General features: G+C 41.1%; 1 protein-coding gene across 1 annotated transcript in view; it reads left to right on the top strand.

Moving 5' to 3' along the window:
* Positions 1-18,547, top strand: part of CFAP46 (cilia and flagella associated protein 46) — a 182,671-nt gene extending 164,124 nt beyond the window's left edge. Inside the window, exons 56-59 of the mRNA XM_075178258.1 lie at positions 5,458-5,539; positions 7,321-7,457; positions 16,611-16,694; positions 18,303-18,547. Coding sequence (XP_075034359.1) covers positions 5,458-5,539; positions 7,321-7,457; positions 16,611-16,694; positions 18,303-18,427 — 428 coding nt within the window. The 3' untranslated portion in view covers positions 18,428-18,547. The remainder of the gene's footprint in view (positions 1-5,457; positions 5,540-7,320; positions 7,458-16,610; positions 16,695-18,302) is intronic.
* Positions 18,548-22,561: the final 4,014 nt, after the last annotated feature.

The raw sequence follows: 22,561 nt of genomic DNA on the forward strand, positions 1-22,561 counted from the left end.
TTGGGAAGCTGTTTGTTACATAGAGCAGCGTTTAGCGTTTGATGCATTTTGCGCATCGAATGTAAGCCAAAAAACTCTGTTGCAAAAATGATCTATGTCAGGTGTACAAATGTGTTTAGATATATGCAAAAGTTACATTACCCTATTCATACACAATATAATGAAATGTATAAAGGTGTCATATACACAAGAGAGAATAGTGTCTTTACAGTATTAGCAATAAATGCAAAAGTCGCATCTTCCATATAAAATATTATTAGGGACAAACACCCCCTTACACTTTATATTTAATATGAGAATCTTCTTTTCTGCGGTAACCCAAATGGAAATAACAAATTATAAACACAGGCAGAACGGCCGGGTAGTGTCCTCTGCCTGCCTCTGCGTAGCTAGAACAACTTGTAGTCAGAGCAGTGGAATGTTAGCAACACATAATATTTCAGTTTAGCCAAAATTAAGGTAGAAGGTACTAGGCAACATTGAGCCAATCTGAGCATCTAAACATTTGCAGCATAGAGTAGTGAAGTGTGACTCCTGTCAAACTGGTGCAGAACGATTGTGGGGTCAAATGTACCTATATGATAAAGCTCATACATACTTGTATTACTTTGTCAGTGTACAGATAAAGCTCCCTTGGCAAATTGTCTATTCTGGCAATTACCTAAATGACGACAATGCAACGGAGCGTGTGCACTTGTCCTGCTCACTCCCATAACTGTGAGAGTGCGGTGCCAGTATAGGCACATAGCACGCTCAGTACCAGCTGCCCAGTTGCTAGGTGTCACAGAGAATTCATACTCCATCTGCATCTCGGTTAAATAACCGACAATTTACAAATTCACCTTATTGCCTTTGTGAATAACTCTCCAATCAGCATATACTTACATATTTGAGTGCTTATTATTTATCATTAGTATCATCCTTGTTTCCTCTAGTGCAGGAGTCGCCAACCAGTCAGACACGAAGAGCCAAAAAATATCTATAAATATCACAAAACCAACTTTGCTTTTTATGTGTGTGTATATACCTATAAACAGTATAAACACACACATATATATACAATACAAACACACATTGAGAATGTAACATCATTTACAATTTTTTGGTAAGTGAAAAAGAAAATATTCAACAATCCTAAAATGTTCACAATAATCACCAAATCAGTACAACGATCTATTATCTCGCTGCTGAGGAGGGTTCAAAGTGCTACATATAGTCTCTTCACAGCACTTCACAATTGCTGTGGAGGAAACTGTTGAAGTGGGGATAAAACTGTTGAAGTGGGGATAAAAAAAAGTCATAAATGGTCATCACATCACTCCACGTGCTATCAAACCTAACAAAATGTCCCTTGCATGCCCATCAGACCTCCCCACATGCCTCTTACATCCAAATGTGACCATCCCATGACCTCAAACCTCCCCACATCAGAACACTTCACATGCCCCTTGCATGCCCATCAGACCTCCCCACACGCCAACAAACTTCTCCACATGCCTGTTGCACACATCAGACCTCCCCACATGTGATCAGACCTCTCTCTATACATGCTCATTAGACCACACCAGATGCCATCAGATCTCCACACATGCCACCAGATCTCACCACATGCCCCTTAAATGCCATCAAATTTACCCACATGCCCATTACATCCACATGAGACCTGGCCACATGCCATCAGATATCACAATATGCTCCTTACATGCCCATCAGCATCACCGCCTAGCCTCAGACCTCCCCACATGCCCCTTAAATGATATCAGACCTCCTCACATGCCCCTTACATCCACATCTGACCTCGCCACATGCCAGCAGTCCTCCACACATTTCATCAGATCTCTCCTAATGCTATCAGATCTCTTTACATGCCAATCAGTCTCTTTGTATGCCCCTTACATGTCACAACTGCCACACTTAGCCGCTATGTATGGGCAGGGAGTGTGAAAAGTGTTTTTTAAGCAGATATGTCATTGAAAATGTACTTACTTAACAATAAACATAGCTTAAGACAATATACATTGTACTCCATCATTTGTTTGTATTTCTGAAAACTGCATATTCTTTACTCGAATCAGTTAGATTCCCAGGACAAATGTGAGAACCAGTGAATGCAAATGTAGTTAAGCAAAATGATATATTATGTGCTCACAAGGAATATCTGACTAATTCTATTATAAAGAGAACTCTCAGTGTACAGTCCGTGTTTCTGTGTTTAGAATAGAGTATAAAAATAGGACATAGAAGTGTATGTGTCATTATGGGTCAGTTTCAAATTCCAGAAGTGGACTACTGCTGCACGATCTTAAAAAGATAGGCAGGAATCTATTATTGCTCACATGTTTCGATCAGGGTCTCTTCAAGCACCACCATCCATGGAGCAGTAGCCTCCTTACCCACAACAAGACCCTCCTAACCTCCCCAAGCACTCCGGTCGCTGGCCGCTCCTCAATAATTGAATACTTGTTACCTGTCACACTTAGCTGCTGGAGCCCGCACAGAGAAAGAAGGAGAGGAAGCTACACCCTCCTCCTCCTTACCTGATTAGATAATCGGTGACACTGTGATATCCCTGCATTGTGTAGAGGAAGTCACATGACGTGCTCCCAGTCAGATGAGTAGCTGACTCTGTTCCAATATGGCCCTGCCTGCGCCCAGAGCTGCCCTCATGCTCCCGGCCAGAAGCCACTTTTGAATGCCCAAAGAGATGCATGTGGCTTGAGAGCAGCCGGTTGGCCACCACTGCTGTAGTGACATACAGTAAGTAGACAAAGCAAATATACATTAATAACAACATGATGAGACAAATAACTTGATACATGGCAAGAGCTTACTATATAAATTATTGTCCATTGTGTCTTGAAAAGAAAAGCTGACTATAATATTTAGGATGAATGGAAGTGCTGTGATTTAGGATGAATGATGATTCTTACTGAGATGACCTTCACTTAATAACAAGATAGGATCCATTAGCCTCTACTGGTCATCAGGGCAGATGGTGACAGGTTTCTCAAATGGATAAATTATTGCTGAGTAGCAATATCCTATTATGTATGATCTTTTTATGGAGCTTCAGGGGTGTATCTGCACACAGTTTCTGGCTCAGACACAATTTCACATATTTGAAATAACATATTTTACTTTCAGGCTCACCAAGTAAAGCTGGCAATATCACTTCTTTTTATGTACGAGTCTGCAGGAATTTAGCAAATCCAAAATCAATAGGTTTTACCACATTAATAGCTAATGTGACACAGGCACCCTTCTGGTGATGCATACACAAACAACTTCTCGCTATGTACTTTCATTTATATTTTCAGGATGGCAAAGTCAATGATAACACAAAGTTCCAAACACTTTCTTGTGACTCTAGTGCTAAACTAACAGAAATCAGCTCCCTTGACACTATCCAACTTATTTGGCATCGGTCAACCACATAATGAACAACTCAGGTGTTTATACTTTACACTCTACCCACAGCCCTAACTTGATGGACAGGTGACACACCCATCTGGCCTTTATCGAGGAGTTCCCCTCACGCGTTCTTCTTAATGAGTCTCAGTGCAGATACACCCAGTCAACTGCTGTTAACTGTGGAAGAGGATGCCTCTGAACCACTTCAAAATATATACGATGAATCACACTCTTTACTATTATTTTGAGGCACATATGTCCTCCACCTGTATCTCTTTAACCTAGGCGCACTACTGTACAAATATGTAACTCTGTTTGCAGCCTTACCCTGCAGACTGTCAGCTAAATACCTAACTCCTCTCTTAGAGGCCTCTGGCAAACCACTCCCTTTGTCACACTAACTATACTATTATACCAGTGATGGGCAACAGACGGTCCTGTTGCCACATGCGGCACTCTGAACCTTCATCTGCGACTCCCCCCTTCCTGCTTTATTTTCAGATTTGTTTGTTATAGCTTGTAACACTTGTTTAAAATGCCTGCTGATATGTTATTATAGATAGGTGTCTCTTTTTTCGAGATGTGCAGTTCTTTTGATGATTAGAGGGCCACACCATTAGGCCCCCGCAGGGCCGGATTAAGGGAATGGCGGCCCCTGGGCTAAGGGGGCCTCCATTCCCCCGTGAGGGCCCCCCCGGTGGCCGGAGCTGCACGCCCCCCCCCTCCCCCCCCACAGTGGTCGGAGCTGCCCGCGCCCCCCCGGCACTTACCTCCTTCTCCGGCGCGCTGTACTCTCTTTACTGAGGAGATCTTGTGAGAGTTAGACTCACGAGATCTCCTCAGTAAGGAGACTACAGCGCGCCGGAGAAGGACTGCAGTGAAAGTGCTCAGCAGCACTGATCGCGCCGGAGACGCCCCCGCCCCCGACCGACGATCAATACTACTGCTGAGCACTTTCAAGGGCCATCTGGATGCCATAGGCCCCTGGGCTGTAGCCCAGTTAGCCCTATGGTTAATCCGGCCCTGGGCCTCAGAAGTATATCAGGTTTCCCATCACTTATCCTTCTAGCTATTAGAAAATGCACTAGAGCAACTATCAGTATAAGGTAAATGGGAATATAAGTTAAAGGACAACTGTCGCTAGTTTGGGAAAATAATAGTAGCTTTATTACAGCAAAATAATATTTTTAATTTGGTCATTGTTTAATATCTCAAAAAGAAGGAAAATAATGATCAAACATTGCAGTAAACGCCTATACTCACAGCATAACTCGCTCAAGAATTACAATGAGATAGTTTGCACCTGTTAAATGATAATGCCATACACACATATCCTACTGTCAATGTAAAGAAAAGTCATAAACAATGTAATCATCAGGTGAAGCGGGGAAAGAATATATATATATATATATATATATATATATATATATATATATATATATATATATATATATATATATATATATATATATATATATATAATATATGTTTAGATTTGGTAAATGCCTGGGGTATAGCTAGAGAAGAGATGGATGGGCTCCATTTACAAGGCCCAGTCTGGGTCTTCTGTTCTGCTGTCAGACTGATTAATGCTGGCACCTGTTAGCTGTGTTTAAAAGGCTGCTAGGCAGTGGAGTCAGTCTCTCACTACCTGAGGCAAGGGACTGCAGAGTCTGTGTGAGAAGAAGCGTTTATTATGAAGTTTCTTTTATTATTTTGCTTAATAAAACTGGCTGAGGCTAGTTGAACCCAAAACCTTGGACTTGAGTGATCTCTTGGCTGCTACACACTGCCATCTACCCCAGGGGATGACAGGATTACAGCTGTTCCCCTACCCTAGCCTGTCTCTCTCTCTCCCTCCCTGTGTGTGTGTGTGTGTGTGTGTGTGTGTGTGTGTGTGTGTCTCTCTCTCTCTCTCTCTCTCTCTCCTATTCATATCTATATGTATAATATTTTTTTTTTCAAGTACATGAAAATTTCAGATTGAAGTGTACAGACAATCTAAATTTGCTGTAAAGCAGATTGTATGTGGATTATGTATTTCAGAATGCCAGCTGATGATTCTTCTAGATCAGGTGCGGACAAGTCGTAGTTTTTCAGGGCAATCAACGATTGATGTACAAAAAAGGTAAAAATAATGAAAAATTATCTTTCTTGCCATTGGGGGACACTGTGACTATGAGGTATAGCAGGTTTTACATGTTTTTATATTTTCATGGCTATTTCTTTCAGTGTTTTTTTTATTTTTTTTTACTTCTCCTTTTACTCACCGAATCATCTGTTTCTCTGAGTCCATTGGGGGACACTGTGCTCTGTTTGATTCTATGTATTTCACTCATGTTTTTCTGTTGTTATGCCGAGTTAGTCCCTCCTTTTCTGTTGGGCATTGATATAAAACTGGCGTTGGCCCTAGCTGGAAGGGGCTATATAGGGAGGTTTGACACTTGAATAGTATTAGCTATTGAAGTGCCCTAGCGCCACGTCCACCTGCTATATTCCATGGTCAGCGTCCCCCTTTGGACTCAGAGAAACGGACTATACGGTAAGTGAAAAAATCCTATTTTGCTGTTGTTGTAGTGTAAGCTGTTAGAGTGTAACATTGTAGAGAATACTGTGCATTTTTTGTTTTGTCTTTATATATTTGTTGTGGTAGACAGGGGAGGTCATTTATGAAGCTCATCAGAGGTGCACAGCAAACTTCCTTGATTTTACACCTGTGCCACTCTTTGGTACGCCCAGCGTGCCTCCAGGTCTGGAGAGACGGAAGTCCTTACGAGGTGTACTGTGGAAAAGTGTAAACATCACATCAATATCCAACCTCTTACCCCTTCAGTACCTCCCCTTTCAGATGCTTAAACCTTTTACTCTTTTACTTTTGTGTGTGTGTAGTTCTTTGTTACATTGCGTGGAGGTTGCCCAGAAATCCACCTAAGGACTGTAGTGTTAATGGGACCAGTTTGGCAGAGAAATTCTTTTGCGGGCGCACTTGCTACCTATAATATACAGTCATAATGTAAACTGCTCTGTCTAAAATGAATAGTCCCTCCAAATCCCAAACCAGCTCGACAGCATAGACTGGTTTCCATTAAAACGGAGACCACTAGTAGAGTGGCAGTCAGAGGGTGCTGGTGGGTCTTTTTTTATTCCCATTTGGACTACAAAATAGCAAAAAAGAAGTCCTTTGTGACGCTCCCCCTCTCGTCACCGGCCTTTCTTACTCCCCTGTTAGTGGCTGATCCAGACATGTGAAAGGAATATAGTCATAAAGAGATGTCTGATAAGAAAACAAAGTAATTCTGCTTGCAGTAGAGGAGGAAAGGGATACAATGCAGTGGGATGATAAAGCTTTCATCTCTGAAAACAATGAGAATAATGGATGTGCTAAATAACGTACAGAAAGCCTTGTACAAATGTACAAAATATATGCATTTTTGGTAAATCATATGGTAAAGTTTTAAAATATGGGGATAGTCTATATATAACCTGGAAGATTAGAGTGATAATAAACTCTCCCTTGGCCGTTGTTTATAAGGAACAGTTTTCCACTCCAACCACACTTTTTATAGCATAGTGATTGGCTAAAACACGCCATAACAAAACAATAAGCAAAGAGGGCAATGCTCACAATTTAGCACGTCAAGGGACATTTTCTATGTAAGTGAGTGAAAATTGCAGCAGTGTGGACATTACTAAAATATATTGTAGTTTTATAATAATTTCAGTCTTCTCTAAGATGAGATAGTAAGACGGTAATGATGATAAGGGGAGGTAAAGATTTACTAGATCTCTGTCCTGTAAACGATCCCAAATGTTTCTTTCATTTTCAATTCATTTGTTTTTAATTATTGTTAAATACAACCGGAAGTATTTCTAACTCCTAAAATCATGTTTTGTGGTTATCTTGGAAAGGGAATCTTGCTTGTTATTGGAAAGACCAGTGGAAACAGCCCTCCTGCTAAGTGTGACAGGTGTCCGCTCTGTAATGCTGAATCAGTGGCACACAACCTTACAGCAGAATGCAGACAGACTGGACTTCCTTTCAGAATGTAAGTGGCTGCAGTAAGCTCAGTCTCCCTATCACTGTATAACTAATCACTTATAATGTTGGATGGTTGTTTCTCTAGATACAACTGAAATACGTTTATTTGCAATTCTGGCAGGGTTGCAGAAAATGAAACAAATTACTGTATGTTTCGGCAAGGCTAGATTAAGGGCCACATGGGCCTGGGGCTGAAAATTATAAAGGCCCTGCTGTGAAAAGTGCCGTCCCACTGTAGGTGTGGCCAGTGTTGTGTGGGTGTGGCCAGATGTGTGTGGGCGTGACCAACACCATAGAGGGCATAGTGGCCTAGTGGTTAGCACGTCTGCCTCACAGCACTGGGGTCATGAGTTCGATTCCCGACCATGGCCTTATCTGTGTGGAGTTTGTATGTTCTCCCTGTATTTGCGTGGGTTTCCTCCGGGTGCTCCGGTTTCCTACCACACTCCAAAAACATACTGGTAGGTTAATTGGCTGCAATCAAAAATTGACCCTAATCTCTCCCTCTCTGTCTGTCTGTGTATGTGTCTATAGTAGGAAATTTAGACTGTAAGCTCCAATGGGGCAGGGACTGTTGTGAGTAAGTTCTCTGTACAGCGCTGTGGAATTAGTGGCGCTATATAAATAAATGATGATGATAGCTTGCACTTCCCTCCAGCCATCTACATCCCAGTCCCATCCTCTATATAAAGAGTGCAGCACTAACTGGTTCACACAGCACAGCATGTATGTAAATAAAGAGTGGAAATACATCACAGCTGTTCCTCATACTGGGACAAGCTCTTGGCTAATCAAGGTATTCCCCTAATATTAGGAGGATCCTGATGGAATCGGGACAGTTGAGAGGTAAAGGTATGTTATTTTAATCACCATTGAAGACAAAAATCCAATGGTTGATTATTTTTTTTTATAAAGTGCTTTTTTTCATCAATAATTTAACATTGCAATGCACATCATAAAAACAGAAAACGTCCAAAAGATGCCGTGGGGGGTTCCACTAATCCTCCTGGGGAGCATCAGGTAAAGCCAGGAGCGAGTGGGTGGGAGAGAAGGTAGATGACCCTCTATTTGCACCCACTCCCTCTGTAACGTGTACAATGTCACTTGAACCACCTCATGATAGGGGCCGAAGCACAGTAGGGCATGTCTATTGTCTCCATTTCAAAGCTGTACTGTATTTTAGAAATAATTCGAGCCAGCGTAGGGGATTTATAAAGTGCTCATTTTCAGGTTTTTAACATTGAACAGTAGAGGGTGCTGAAAACTTAAGAAAATGAATAAAAAAAAATAAACTTGAATCTAAGTATAAATATATATAAAAACACTGTCTATTGTATGTATCTATATTGATCACACACTTTCTTTCTGCAAACAACCTATTGGATCCTCTTCAGTCAGGCTTTCACTCCACAGAGACTGCCCTGACCGAGGTTGTCAATGATTTGATCACAGCTAAAACTAAAGGCCATTACTCTCTTCTAATTCTCCTGGACCTCTCTGCTGCATTTGACACTGTTGACCACTCTCTCCTCATACAAACGCTACAATCCCTAGGTCTTGAAGGCACTGTCCTATCCTGGTTCTCATCCTACCTTTCTAATCGCTCTTTCAGTGTTAATTTCTCTGGATCCACCACCGCTCCACTTCCTTTATCAGTTGGAGTACCACAAGGCTCAGTCCTAGGTCCTCTGCTATTCTCTATTCTTCTGTTGTAAAACTAATACACTCCTTTGGATTTCAGTATCATCTCTATGCAGATGATACACAAATTTATCTATCCTTTCCTGATCGCTCACCATCTGTGTCTCACGTTACTGACTGTCTTTCTGCCATTTCATCTTGGATGTCCTCATGCCAACTTAAACTCAATCTTTTAAAAACAGAGTTAATAATATTTTAACCCACCAACAAAAGTGTCTTGCCCGACCATTTCTATTTCTGTTGATAACACGACCATAACTCCCACCCCGCAAGCTCACTGTCTAGGTGTAATCCTTGACTCGCAACTATCCTTTCTTCCCTACATCAACTCAATATTTACATCATGCAGCATACATCTAAAAAGCATTTCCAAAAAACTTTCATATCTCACACAGGACACTGCAAAAATATTAATTCATGCACTCATCATCTCCTGCATCGACTATTGCAATTCCCTCCTTACTGATCTTCCCAAAATCAGACTGAAACCCCTACAATCTATTTTGGACGCAGCAGCTAGATTGATTTTCCTTGCAAATCGTTTTACATCTGCTGAGTCACTCTGTCAGTCTCTACATTGGTTGCCTGTTTTTCAACGAATCCAATATAAAATTCTTCTAACATACAAGGCCATCAACAAAATTGCACCAACATATATCTCCTCACTTGTCTCAAAATGTCTCCCAACTTGACACCTCTGTTCTGCACAAGATCTGCGTCTTTCTTCCACTCTCATCACATCCTCCCATTCCCGGTTACAGGACTTTTTTCATGCTGCACCCAATTTGTGGAATTCCCTCCCTCGCACAATAAGACTTTCCTCTAGTCTTCAAAGCTTCAAGTGTTGTCTGAAAACCCACCTCTTCAGACCAGCTTATAATATTCCTCAACTACCCTCTTAATCTACCTAGGTTACCCTATTACCACCCTCTACACAGCTAACACAAGATGAAAAACCTCTGACCAACATTGTTGTGTGACTGATCATACAGCCCACTAAATATTTTTCATTCCTAATTTTAAAGCGCTACGGAATCTGCTGCCGCTATAAAATGATTATATATATATATATATATATATATACACACACACACTCACTGTCCACTTAGGTTTAGGTTTATGCAAATATCTATTCAGCCATTGATGTGAAAGAAACTTAATGCATAAAAGCATGCAGACATGGTCAAAAATTTGCAAAAAAATGCAGACCAAATACCAGAATAGAAAAGAAATGTGATCTAAGTGACTTTTACTGTGGAATGATTGTTGGTGCCATGTGGGTTGTTTTAGTACCTCAGAAACTGCTGATCTCTTGGGATTTTTACACACAATAGTCTCTAGATTTTACATAGAACAATGCTCAAAACCATTACCATCCAGTGAGCAGCGGTTCTGTGGGTGGAAACACCTTGTTAATGAGAGACGTCAGAAGAGAATGGCCAGTCTGGTTCCAGGTGATAGGAAGGCGACAGTAACTCAAATAACCATGGGTGGTATGCAGCAGAGCACCTCTGAATTCACAGCACTTGAAGTGGACAAGTTACAGCAGCAGAAGACCACACAGCACCCTTGTGACCGCCACACAATACACAGCACCCGTGTGGCCGCCATACAACACATAGCACCCTTGTCATGGCCACACAATACAGAAGGTAACCTTGTGACCACCAAACAATACATAGGGCATCCATGAGACTTCCACCCAATACAGAGAGCAAAATATGATTTTTATTATTGCAAACTGTGCAGTTAAAATGTGAGAATGTGATTATCATTTGTTGATCATTTTCATAACTCCTAATACCTCCTATGGCCAAAGGGGAATGTATAAGATTTGATATATATAACTATTCTTTCTTCAAGTGTTCGTACATCTGAGCAGACTTCAAAATGCAAATAGTCAAACACAGTTAACTGTCAGTGGCACCAGGGCATAACCTTCATTGAAAAAGTTGGTAATGTTGTAAAGAACGAACTGATCCTTATGTTAATACACACGGGCCATTGACATGTGCATGTTATATTTTCACATATCCCCTGTTGGGCCTGTTGTCACATATCCCCTGTTGTCACATATCCCCTGTTAAAAATAAATTGTTCCTACCTGTTGTGTTGAATGCCACTGACCTCCGTCTGGGACTGGGTGGAAGTTGGTACAGCACGAGTCACACAGCACGAGTCACACACAGCCTCTGTAGACCCACCCTACTCTGCAACAGGCAGCCTTGCGATTGGCTACTTGTTGCTTTCCAATGACAGGACTGCCTCCTGGCAACCAGGGAAGCCTCACCACCCTCCCCACGCCAGGTGCCCTCAAAAGCCTGGGCCTATTTAATCCGGCTCTGGTAATAGGGCAACCTAGGAAGGTTAAGAAGAATATTATAAGCAGCCTGTAGAGGTGGCTTTTCAGAATATCAGAGGAAAGTCTTATTGTGCCAGGGAGGGATTTCCACAAAGTAGGTACAACCCCGAAAAAAGTCCTGTAACCGGGAATTTGAGGAGGTAATGAGAGTGGAAGAGAGACACAGATCTGGCACAGAAGAGCAGTGTCGGGTTGGGAGATATTTTGAGACAAGTGAGGAGATGTATGTTGGTGCAGTTTTGTTCATGGCCTTGTATGTTAGTAGAAGTATTTTATATTGGTTCCTCACTTGATAATATGATGTTTTGTAAATGATTGTTTTTAACTGATTGAAGATAAATAAGTATGTGTTAAAGGTATTTATAACCTATTTACTTGCAAGCTTGAAATTCAATTTGATAAGTTATTGATTCAGTTTGAAAAGACAGCAGTCTGAGCTCTCTCACTTCCCTCCTCTGACCTTTTCCTGCCCACCTGGTTCGTTTGATCTTTGCTTCATTCCCCACTTGGGGAAAACAGTTCAACCAGCACTGCAAATAGTATTCATTGAAGCCTATAACCAATATAGCAGCAGTGCGCAAGACTGTTTACCGTGAACACAGGATTGTCGCGCTACCATGTCTGTTATGTGCTCTCTCTGAACTAGAGATGAGGGATATTTTGCCATATATGATCCCAGTCCTGCCCCAATCACTCCACAATGCATTGAAAGCCGTAATCTCAGCTCTATTTATAGGGGGGAATTCAATGTCCCGCAGTATGGTAATGTGTTAGAGAAGGGGGTTCTTAATACAGTATGGGAGGTAGGCTATTTAATGGTGGAGTGCAGGTGGGGGCTTATTATTTAATGGGTTCTTTTTTATTAGTGCGGTGATGGTGGGGCAATTTAATTTATTGATGGGGCTATTTAATAGTGGGGCCTTTTAATTTAAGGTGATGTGACGGAACCTTTAATTTAATGCTGTGGTGGTTTGTGGTTATTAATTGAATATGGGGCTGAGTGGGGGAGGAGGGCTATTTATAAATGTGAATATGAATTATTTAATGCTGGGGATGGTTGTGGGAAATAGTTATATTTATTAAACGTAAATGCTATTTAATTTATTGCTGGGGCTGTTTGGATGGAGGGAAATAGGTCTATATCTTAAATGGGAATAATACTTATTTAATGATGGGGCTCACTGGAGGGAAATACGTTTATTTATTACATATGTATATTATTAATTTAATGTCAGGGCTGGTTGGAGGGAACTAGATCTATTTAACAATTGTGAATATTATTATTTTAATGTTGGGGCTGGAGAGAGGCCTAATTACAAAACGTGGGCACACAGCAGTAATTGTCTACACATCACCTTCGCGTTGCAGTTATGAAAAATAGTCTGTTAATGTAAATGTTGAACCATGGGTCACTTACCTGTATTTGCTCCCCCTAGCCAAAGGTTGCCAGCCCTCCCCTGGGGCTAATGTGGCTGCCACTAGCTAGTAACCCTTTATATAAGGCTGTGGCATTATGACATCACTGATGACTCACAATGACCTGCTCAGCATCACTGGACTGGGCTGAAATCTCTGCACCCTGTAGTCTGCAATACAGTAAAACTATATTTGGATTTGAATATGTGACTCTTCCTGTCTCTTCTTGTTTTCCATCTCTTCTATAATGTATACATGACTGTCCCCACCATGTATGTTCCAGCAACAAAGTTTTCAAAATGTATTTCCTGCTATGTCACATCAAACGGCCACAACCATATCAAAGCAGCTATCCAAGAGGTTTGTCACACCCGGTGGTAGTCAGTATATTGACATAGGCGAAGCTGTTAACGCTGCTCTTAAGGGGGTAATGTAGGTATGCGGCTATGTACACTATACAACCCTTTCTAAAGTAAATTGTAGATAGCCGCATAGCTGTAGTGGGTTGTAGATGGTAGTTGAAGCCTCAAGCTGTGGTGGTAATTACCGGTAGATATTTTCTGTATATTGGTGCAGGTAATAGGAGAAAAAAGAAGAGATTAGAGGCTCCACGGCTACAAAAAGATGCTATTAAATTGACCTTAGTCTCTTTCAGTCTGTGTATGTGTTTGAGGGAAACTAGACTGTAAGCTCCAATCAGGCAGAGATTGATGTGAGTTCTCTGTACAGCTCTGCGGAATTGGAGGTGCTATATAAATAGCTGCTGATGATGACGACAGAACCTCACACCTTTGCTAAACAGCCTGTTCCTCCACACAGTATTGGACTGACATTTAATTTTGTTGCAACTTCTTTATCTCTGCTGTAAACACGTGTGTTCTGCTAGTGCTATCTTCATAGGGTTCCATTAACACACGCACATTACTTTGGGCACAGACAAACAAGAACATGTAACAAGGGGTATTTAGAGAGGGGCAGGTATAAAACACACCTAGCAGTTGCAGATTATGGTGTGGCAGTGGGATCTCCAGCCCCATCCACGGCCATATTTGAACTGGATTGTAGGCAAGGTAACGTGACTGCGAGGGACAACAGCTTCCTATTGGTTTCCATGGTCACAACCCCGTGGCTGCGTCTGCAGCCTAGTGGGCACAAGACGTGGCCATGTTGGGAACAAAATTCCTCTTAACAGCCATTCATGCAACAAACATGTTATCAACAAGCAAAATTTTATTAATCACTGCTCAGTACATAACATTCTGATACATTTTCAGTTCCTTGTTTACACACAGGGAAAGAACACGATGTAAGAGTATAGGAACTAACAAACCAGAGACGGGTAAAGTCAGAGCACAGATAATGAACTTAATTAGTGCCAGGGGTTCTCTAGAGGTCATTCTATTAGAGTTAGTGATGGATGCATGTACTTATCTGTTTATTTATTGTAATAGGAGGTATGGAACACCTCCAAGAAATGGCCATAAAGGTTAAAATTCCAGATTAAACAAGAACAACAAAAATAGCCATTATTTACAGCAGAGTACAAGTATCAGTTCTTACATCTACCTGTTATAATGGGTGTCTCTAAATAGAGGAGCAAAATATTTCAAAAACATTGCATTGAGTTTCCTGGAACTGCAGTGCACCAAGGGTTGATTTGGAAAAACATTTACAATAAAAACTGCATTGAACATATGTTTTTTTTAGTTACAGTAACAAATTTGTTTAGTAATTTGATTAGAATACCTTTTAAACGATCTGAAAAATAGATCTATGGGTAGATTTATCAAACCTTCTAAAAAGGGAAAGTGGAGGTGTTGCCCTTAGCAACCAATCAGATTCTATTTTCATTTTCAGGATGTTCTAAATAAATGATAGCTAGAATCTGATTGGTTGCTATGAGCAACAACTCCAATTTTCCTTTTTACAGGGTATGAGGAATCTATCCCGTGGAGTAGTATCTAGTGTTTTAATAGAATTTCCTTTTGTTCCATTATAAAAATTGAGACTTGATACTGATCCATTAAAAAGGTGGGAAACACTTTCGACAACTCTTTTTTTTTTTTTTCTTTTTTTTTTTTTAATTATTCTGCCCTCTGTGTATTTGGCCAAAAAGTGCCCTGCGTCTTATGCTGTGTAGAAGACCATGAAACACTACTGCCACCATTACAGTAGGAAGCCGCCTTGCCTGTACTGTAGTATATCGCCCACTCTCAAATGCTGGATAATTTGTTAGTCACACCTGTGATTTCTCTCTCACACTACTTTTTTACATTTTTTGTTAGCCTATAACAGTACGAGTGTATTTGAGACATCAGAGTAATTACATGAGGTGATTCCCATCTCGTGTGCTTTGCCTAGCTGCACTTCTGCGTGGGGAGACTGTGTAGTCAAGCCAACACTATGGACACTATCCAAAGATACTAGATCACATGCTGTTACCCATAGCAGCCAATCCAGTATTTGCTTTCATTAGTTTGCTCACACTACACAGCTAGAAGCAGATATCTGATTGGTTGCTATGTGTTACAGCACTGCTACCATTTCTCTTTGCACCATGTTATTAAAAGTACAACTAATAACTAGTTTTTACCTTTTAGGAAGTCACAAAAAAATCTGTATTGACAATTAGGCATAAATGTTACTATATAAAATAGTACATCCTTACATAGATGGCAAACCTTTTAGGGTAGATACTTGTATCATGTGGTGTCATACAGCCTCAGCACTTACTGTATTTACATGTGCCATTTAACCCTGCAGATTTAATGGCGGTGTTTGCAATTGTTCTGGAAAGCCCATAATTCAAAGTGGCTGTAGAAATACATTTATAACTACATTTGTAAAATTTCCACAATCTCTTTTTCACCAAACTAATTCACCCTCTTCCTTTTTACTAATCATTTCAGCAACTCATGCCCAGCTCTTCCCTTTGTTCACCTCTTCCATTATTTCCCTACCTTTACTCCATCTCCATTTCCCTGACGTCCTACTCCTCTTTCTCCATATCCTCTGACTCGCCTCTCTCCTACACTAAGGGGCTCTAGATGATAAGAGATCTCCATAACAATGTTAGCGTGCTAAGGAAACAACACATACTACTCTGTCCTTTTCTGTCACTAATTGTGATTGAATCATCAGGAAATATATCTAACATGCAGTAGTGACTTCCAGTAGGGTGATGTCATCCCCTGCTCACTGGGGCGCTCACACTCCGGAAACACTGCGTGTAAGTGTTCTAAGCATAATCTCTCCAGGGAATGAGTGTTCCTCACTCACATCAAATGTGTCAGCACGGAGCTGTTTCAGTGCTATGAACATTGGGGCTTTCTAGCTGTAAAAGAGTCGTCATTCAAACGGTACCATTTATTAAAAAGTGTCGATAGGGATGGTTTTCTATAGTTCATGCATGTACAGTGGAACAGACACCCCTTGGGCTCACATATATATATATATATATATATATATATATATATATATATATATATATATATATATACACACATACAGTGCTAATCCCTTGCTAGATAGGTAGAAGCCCTATCTCTGTCAAAAACACCCAGTTTCCAGAGATAGAGCTAATAAATAGAGGCCAGATTGCCAGTGCGACACCACCCTTAGATTGTTGCTTTTGATGTAATCACATTTTACATAGCATGTGTTTTTGTTGTAACTTTTTAGATCTGTTAGCTCTTGGCAAGACAACTGGGCAAACAGTTCATAGCCAGCGAAGGCTCGGAAGTAACTCGGAGATGACTGTAAAGGGTAAGTCTTGCCTCATTGACACAGGACTACTTAATTACAATCATTTCATCTGAAGACCTATTATCTTATTCAGTTATATTGTGCCTAAATATGTCTCTTGTATACTTTGTTGCTAGCTATGTATTTTTTTTAGTTGCTACTAAATAGGTCTTCTTATCAGGTGACCTCTTTTGAGTATAACTGGGATAATGAACAGAGTTCATTTGTGTGCAGTCAGAGATGTCAACATGGAGTCGCTGCTGTTGCTAGTGCATTACTAATTACACAAGAGTATAATGGCCATATCTAGACAGTAGTTGATAGCTAGTAACAAGGTCAGACTAGGTTTAAAGGCAACCTGGATTACAACAACTGCTTGCTGGCCTGGCAAGTATTGTGTGTGCTACAAACATGGTTTCTTCCACCTAGTTGGACTGCAAAAAACGTAATCCTTATCTGTTGCCATGGAGAGCTCCATAAAGACAAAAGAGCAGACAAACTCAGTGTATCCTGCTATTTAAAGCAAATTTATATAAGGATTTTTGAGCCATATATGGTATATACCAAAATTACTAGAAAAGTTTGCCACTTCATCTCTTGCTAATTATAAGCATACTTGCCAACATTTCCTCGTTGGCTTAAGGGAGATCCCGGGGGAGGTTGGTGTGCAGGGGCGGGGCTTGATGAATTGCATCATTTTGGCCCTGCCCCCTAAACGATTGTCACAATTTTGGCCAATTACAGCAGGGGGCGGGGCTAAGATGATGCAATATTTTCGTCATTAAGCCCTCCCCCCTGCCACTTATCTATTGCGGGGTCGAGAACCGGGAGGTTGCCCTGCTCTCCCGGGAGGTCTCCCAGAGATGCGGGAGTCTCCCGGACATTCCGGGAGAGTAGGCAACTATGCACTAAAGAAAAGCAGCTAATGAACCTCTAGAGACTGAAGTGTCTTTTACATTTCTGTCTCCATTACTGAAGTCATGTTGTCTTACCTGTCAGTCTTTGATTAAATCTTGGTCTCCATGAAAATCGCCACCTCCATAGGCATCAGTACAATTTCTGAACTGTGTCATCATGCCACAGATGGCGAAGCCAACCACGTCTTGTACTGGCTCAGCATCAGCAAGAATGCCAGACTCTTCAGGGAGTGAGGGAGATCACCCCTATTTCAGGGAGTCTCCCTGACATTTAGGGAGAGTTGGCAAGTATGATTATAAGGTTGACATTTTACATATTTATATAATTTTACTCAGCCATTGGCTTTCTAAAGTGTGAGTGTGTTTCAAGGTTATTTCTAATGAACATTTACTGTCCTCATTGGATGATTTTGGCAGTGGGAGATAGCACACTTGTGTTTTAGGTCAGTATATGGCTTTGTATAGTGAATCAGGAAATCCCCCTGTTGTATAACTGTCTGTTCATGCTCAGAAGAGCTCCCCTCTCTCTTTTAGAGAAGCGTGGGGGAGGGGAGGTCTGGAAAGATACATCAGCATCGCTGAGCCCCTGACCAAACTTTGTTATGGCTTTTCTATATTAGGCACCAACGAGTTGAGCACCTGTACTTGGCATTAAATGACAGTGCTCTTGTATTATTTATTGTAATATTGTTTCTTTTGTATTTTACCATAGAAGGAGACTTTCTGGAGGACAGACATGAAACTGAGCCGAGTCCCCGTGATTCCAAGCTTCCTCCAGGAGACCCATCCTCATTTAGCTACACATTGTACGGCCTGCCTAATTTGGTTGTTATGTGAACACTGTGTTATGGTGGAATCAATATTTAGTATGGGCAATCCTTGGGTTCTAGTGAATATGACTTTTACAAGTGAAAAAATAACCGTTGTGATAATTAAAGACTCTAAATACACTGTTCAGATTTAGTGTCATTTCTAAAGCAATTTCCCACGATCACTTAACACGTATTTATTTACAGAAGTGTACCAAATTGGGCATATTAAAACAAATACTTTCTGCTTCAACACATTGTTTTTAAAAATGCTTTAGTACCATGAATGGGATATTAATTGGAACAGAACGCAGTGTCCTGAAGCCAAGTATATTTGGCTCTTTATCTGTGAGAAATATCGTCCGCAAATTGCATTGTGTGTTCATTAAAGGGTTACTTTTGTAAGAAGACACATTTTTTATGAAAAAACATCAAAATCAAAAAAGTTGTATGACATCTACCCATAATTTAACCCTATACTTATACAGCCTTTACCTCTACAACTTTAGTTCTTTTGCCCAGGAGACCAACTGAGTGTCTTGGGCGCCTCATGTCTCTTTAGTTTCATCCATTTATAAATTGGTTTAATTACTTTGCTGGATGTGAGCATCCTGCATTAGTAGATAGAGACTTCCATGTGATTGTGATGAACTTGTATCTATGGGGGAACACATTGGATGAATGTATGGATGTGATTGTCCCACAGGAAGTATCTGTCCTGCTCCTGTCTCATTGTCAGTCACCACACACTCGCTCCTGCAGTGAGTGGCTGGTAGCAGTGTACAAGAACCTCACCACATATACATTGTATATAAGACTAATACATCTTGCTCTGACATATATGCTGTGTGGAGTTGATGGTCATACCGGTAAACTGTACGGTGGTCTAATGTGTTGCCAATCATAACCTAAAATAGCTGATAATATTGAACAATTGATTGCATACTGTTGCATTGAAAGAGTGCAGTGCGTATCAATAAAGAACCCCTAATAGTGTTTGACATGTTAGTTGAAGAACACTGGGAAATCCTGTGGGTGATTACAATTATACACACACATTTAAGGAAACTAATGTATATGAGTAATGGGAGAGCATAAATTATAGGCTGTGGGGTGGGCACTGATCCCCTGTACCCAAAATGACACAGCCAGGTAGGCAGGCATAATACTGATCACTTACTCTAAGAAATCTCATTAGCTATGTCTGTGCAGCTTTGCCAGCCCCGTCTCGCCCACCTCCTCACAATAGATTGGTCATTTAGGCCTGTTGTGTAAGTCAGGGTTGCTTGTTTTTCATTTCAGAACTTGCAACACGGGGCTAACTAGCTTGTCTGTATTTTCCTTACTAACTAGTACACTATTTTTTACAGTTTCAATTAATACAAAGTGATTTGTTGCCAAATTTTCTGTTCATTGCCAAAATGAAAATAAAAAATGAAATAATTAATAAAAATGAAATTTCTTGGTTACTTTTTTTTTGAGGGGGCCGGGGCATTACTGTTGTGCATTTGCATCCAATTAATGTGCAGTGACCCATAACAACCAACCAGCCATACCTCCCAACTTGGTCAGTTGAGGAATCGGGACAACTTGAATGTGAACCGGCAATGCGCACATGAAGGCCATACGTAGTGGTTCCGAAGCAATGGTATGGGAAGCCTCGATGGAGCATCCATTGATGGGACATACCTTCTAACTGTTCTGGGATCGCAACAATACTCCTGATCCGCAGGACAGTCTCATTAAATCTAGATTGTCTCACTTAACTCTGGACAGTTGGGAGGTATGAATTAGCTGTGATTAATTTTTTGTAAGTTAGACAATAAAAGCAAATTTATAGCTGTGTCTTCAGGGTCGTCACAAGCCTTGGGAATGCCCTAGATGGCATCCACCCTGTCACTTGGACGTGGCACCCCCCTATCCCCTCAGACACTGCTTCCTCATGTCTGCTGCATTTTACCATAGCAGCCGGGAGGTGGAGACTGCATCTTCTGGGAATGGGTGTGTGACGCTTGGCTGTGACCTCATAGCCATGTACCACACTCCCAACATAGCACTGACATGGAAACGCAGACGGCAGTATCATATTTAAGAAGCTGCTGGTTACTTCTCCTTCATGTTAACCGCAAACACTCCATGGAGGGCATTAGAGTCACTGAATTGGTGGCATTATGTCGCTCATTCAATGTTTTATGTGCCCACTAACCATTTGCGTCTTAGACAACAAGTGTGCAGGTTATATAGCATAATTCCGAGTTACACTGGAGTTAAACAGGAGCAAACAGGAGAAGAACATTCTACCCATTACCACAGAAACACAAGGAGAACAGTCAGTATTCACCTGAAACTTCATATTCTACTCCCAAACTTTTGATCTCTTCTTGGCTGCAAACTTAACACAACAAGAAGTCCTGTTTCAGATGCTGATCTTATTTCCCTCTCGGCTCAAGAAAGTGTCTTTTTTGTTTTTTTCACTGCAACATCCGTCTGTGTAGTCAGCCTGCTGTACTACTTGATCAGCCGCTCCCTCCCCTTGCAACAACTATTTCAGTATGAAGAGTTGAAACTGAGTTTTGAACTGGACTTTGGTTCACCCCTATTTCATGAGTCAGCAAGAACTCCGCTACTACATTTCCTGTGCCTTATTACTCCCTATTCAACACCAAAGGTCACTTCTCCCTTCTTGTACTCCTTGACCTCTCTACTGCTTTTGATACTCTCAGTCATTCTCTTCTCCTCACCACCCTTCACTCTCTAGGTCTTTGCGAAACAGCTCTCTCTTGGTTTGCCTCCTACCTCTCTGGCTGCTCTTTTAGGGTCTTTTAGGCTTCTCCCTCCCTTCTTAACCTACAATCCTTCAACGCTTACTGAAAACTCACCTTTTCAAGCTCGCCTATCCCACCAGCTCCTGACCATCTCAATCATCACCTCCTCTTCCTTCCTCCTTCACCTGCCATCTCCTTTTTCCCCCAGTTGGTCCTACTGTCTCTCACCACCCCTCCCTCTAGAATGTAAACTCTCGCAGGCAGGGTCCCATGTTTGTCTACTGTCTGACTCCCTCATATGTCCTGTCATGTATTTTGCTGCACTCCGTGAGTCCCCATAGCATTACTCACAATCATCTGTGCTGCTTATGTGTATTACCTCATCTATTTGTTACTTGATTCTGTATCCGACATTACAGAATCTGTGGCACCTTACAAATAAAGAAATAAATAATAATAATGGCATGGTGAAGATGGAAGTTCTGAAGCAGCTGAAGATCCCTATTTTATTTGTATATAGAATTTGGGGAGTTATGCATATAGTAGTGCAATGACACTGGCCATATAGATGTGTGAATTGTACAAAATGTTTTTTTATGTTCCATCAGTTTGCATGGTTAGGTTTGATCACAATATTAGTAGATACGTAGTGACAATAAGTAGAAACATCATAGCAGAATTGCAACACAGAAAAGATGACAGTGTAGCTCATTATCTCGTTCTAGCAGTCCTTAGCGATGCAGCAATTTATTTTCTGAATGAAACTTATTGTAGGCAACTGACATAGCAGCTTAGTATTTAATTAGAATAATGGTTAATGCTGAAGTAGATAATCTTATTAAAGATACTATGACACGGGCAGGGCTGCCAAGAGGAATTCAGGGCCCTGGTACAACAAATTCATGGGGCCCCCCTTATAGTCGAGTATGAATTTTTTTTCAGGGGTGTGGTCATGCATTTGGGGGCGTGGCAAATGCGCCATTGGGGCGTGGCTAACAAATCAAAATCACTAGCTTCTGAATTCTCCAGAGCGTCACATTTGTCCAAGCACTCCTGACTTTCAGGACCTCTAGCACAACAGTATAGTATACAAAGAATGCAGTGTGTACACAAAGAGTTCAGTCTTGGCCTGCACCTTACATTGGGCACAACACTCACCAAAAATTACCATTGTCCCTACTAGAATCACAACATTTCACATACTGTCCTGCTTTCTCCTACCTGTTCTTCTCCCTTTCACCACCTGTGGCTGCATGTTTCTTTAGTTGCGGCTTGTCTGGATCCTGGAATGCTGGGGGTCCTATTTGGAAAAAAATGGCTACATTTAGATAATTCCAAACAACCGTGGCGTTAAATCAATACTACCCACGATTAATAATTAGGCCTTCCTCCAGCTC

The sequence above is a fragment of the Mixophyes fleayi genome, chromosome 6 (assembly GCF_038048845.1).
Source record: "Mixophyes fleayi isolate aMixFle1 chromosome 6, aMixFle1.hap1, whole genome shotgun sequence".
In the NCBI taxonomy this organism is placed as follows: domain Eukaryota; kingdom Metazoa; phylum Chordata; class Amphibia; order Anura; family Limnodynastidae; genus Mixophyes; species Mixophyes fleayi.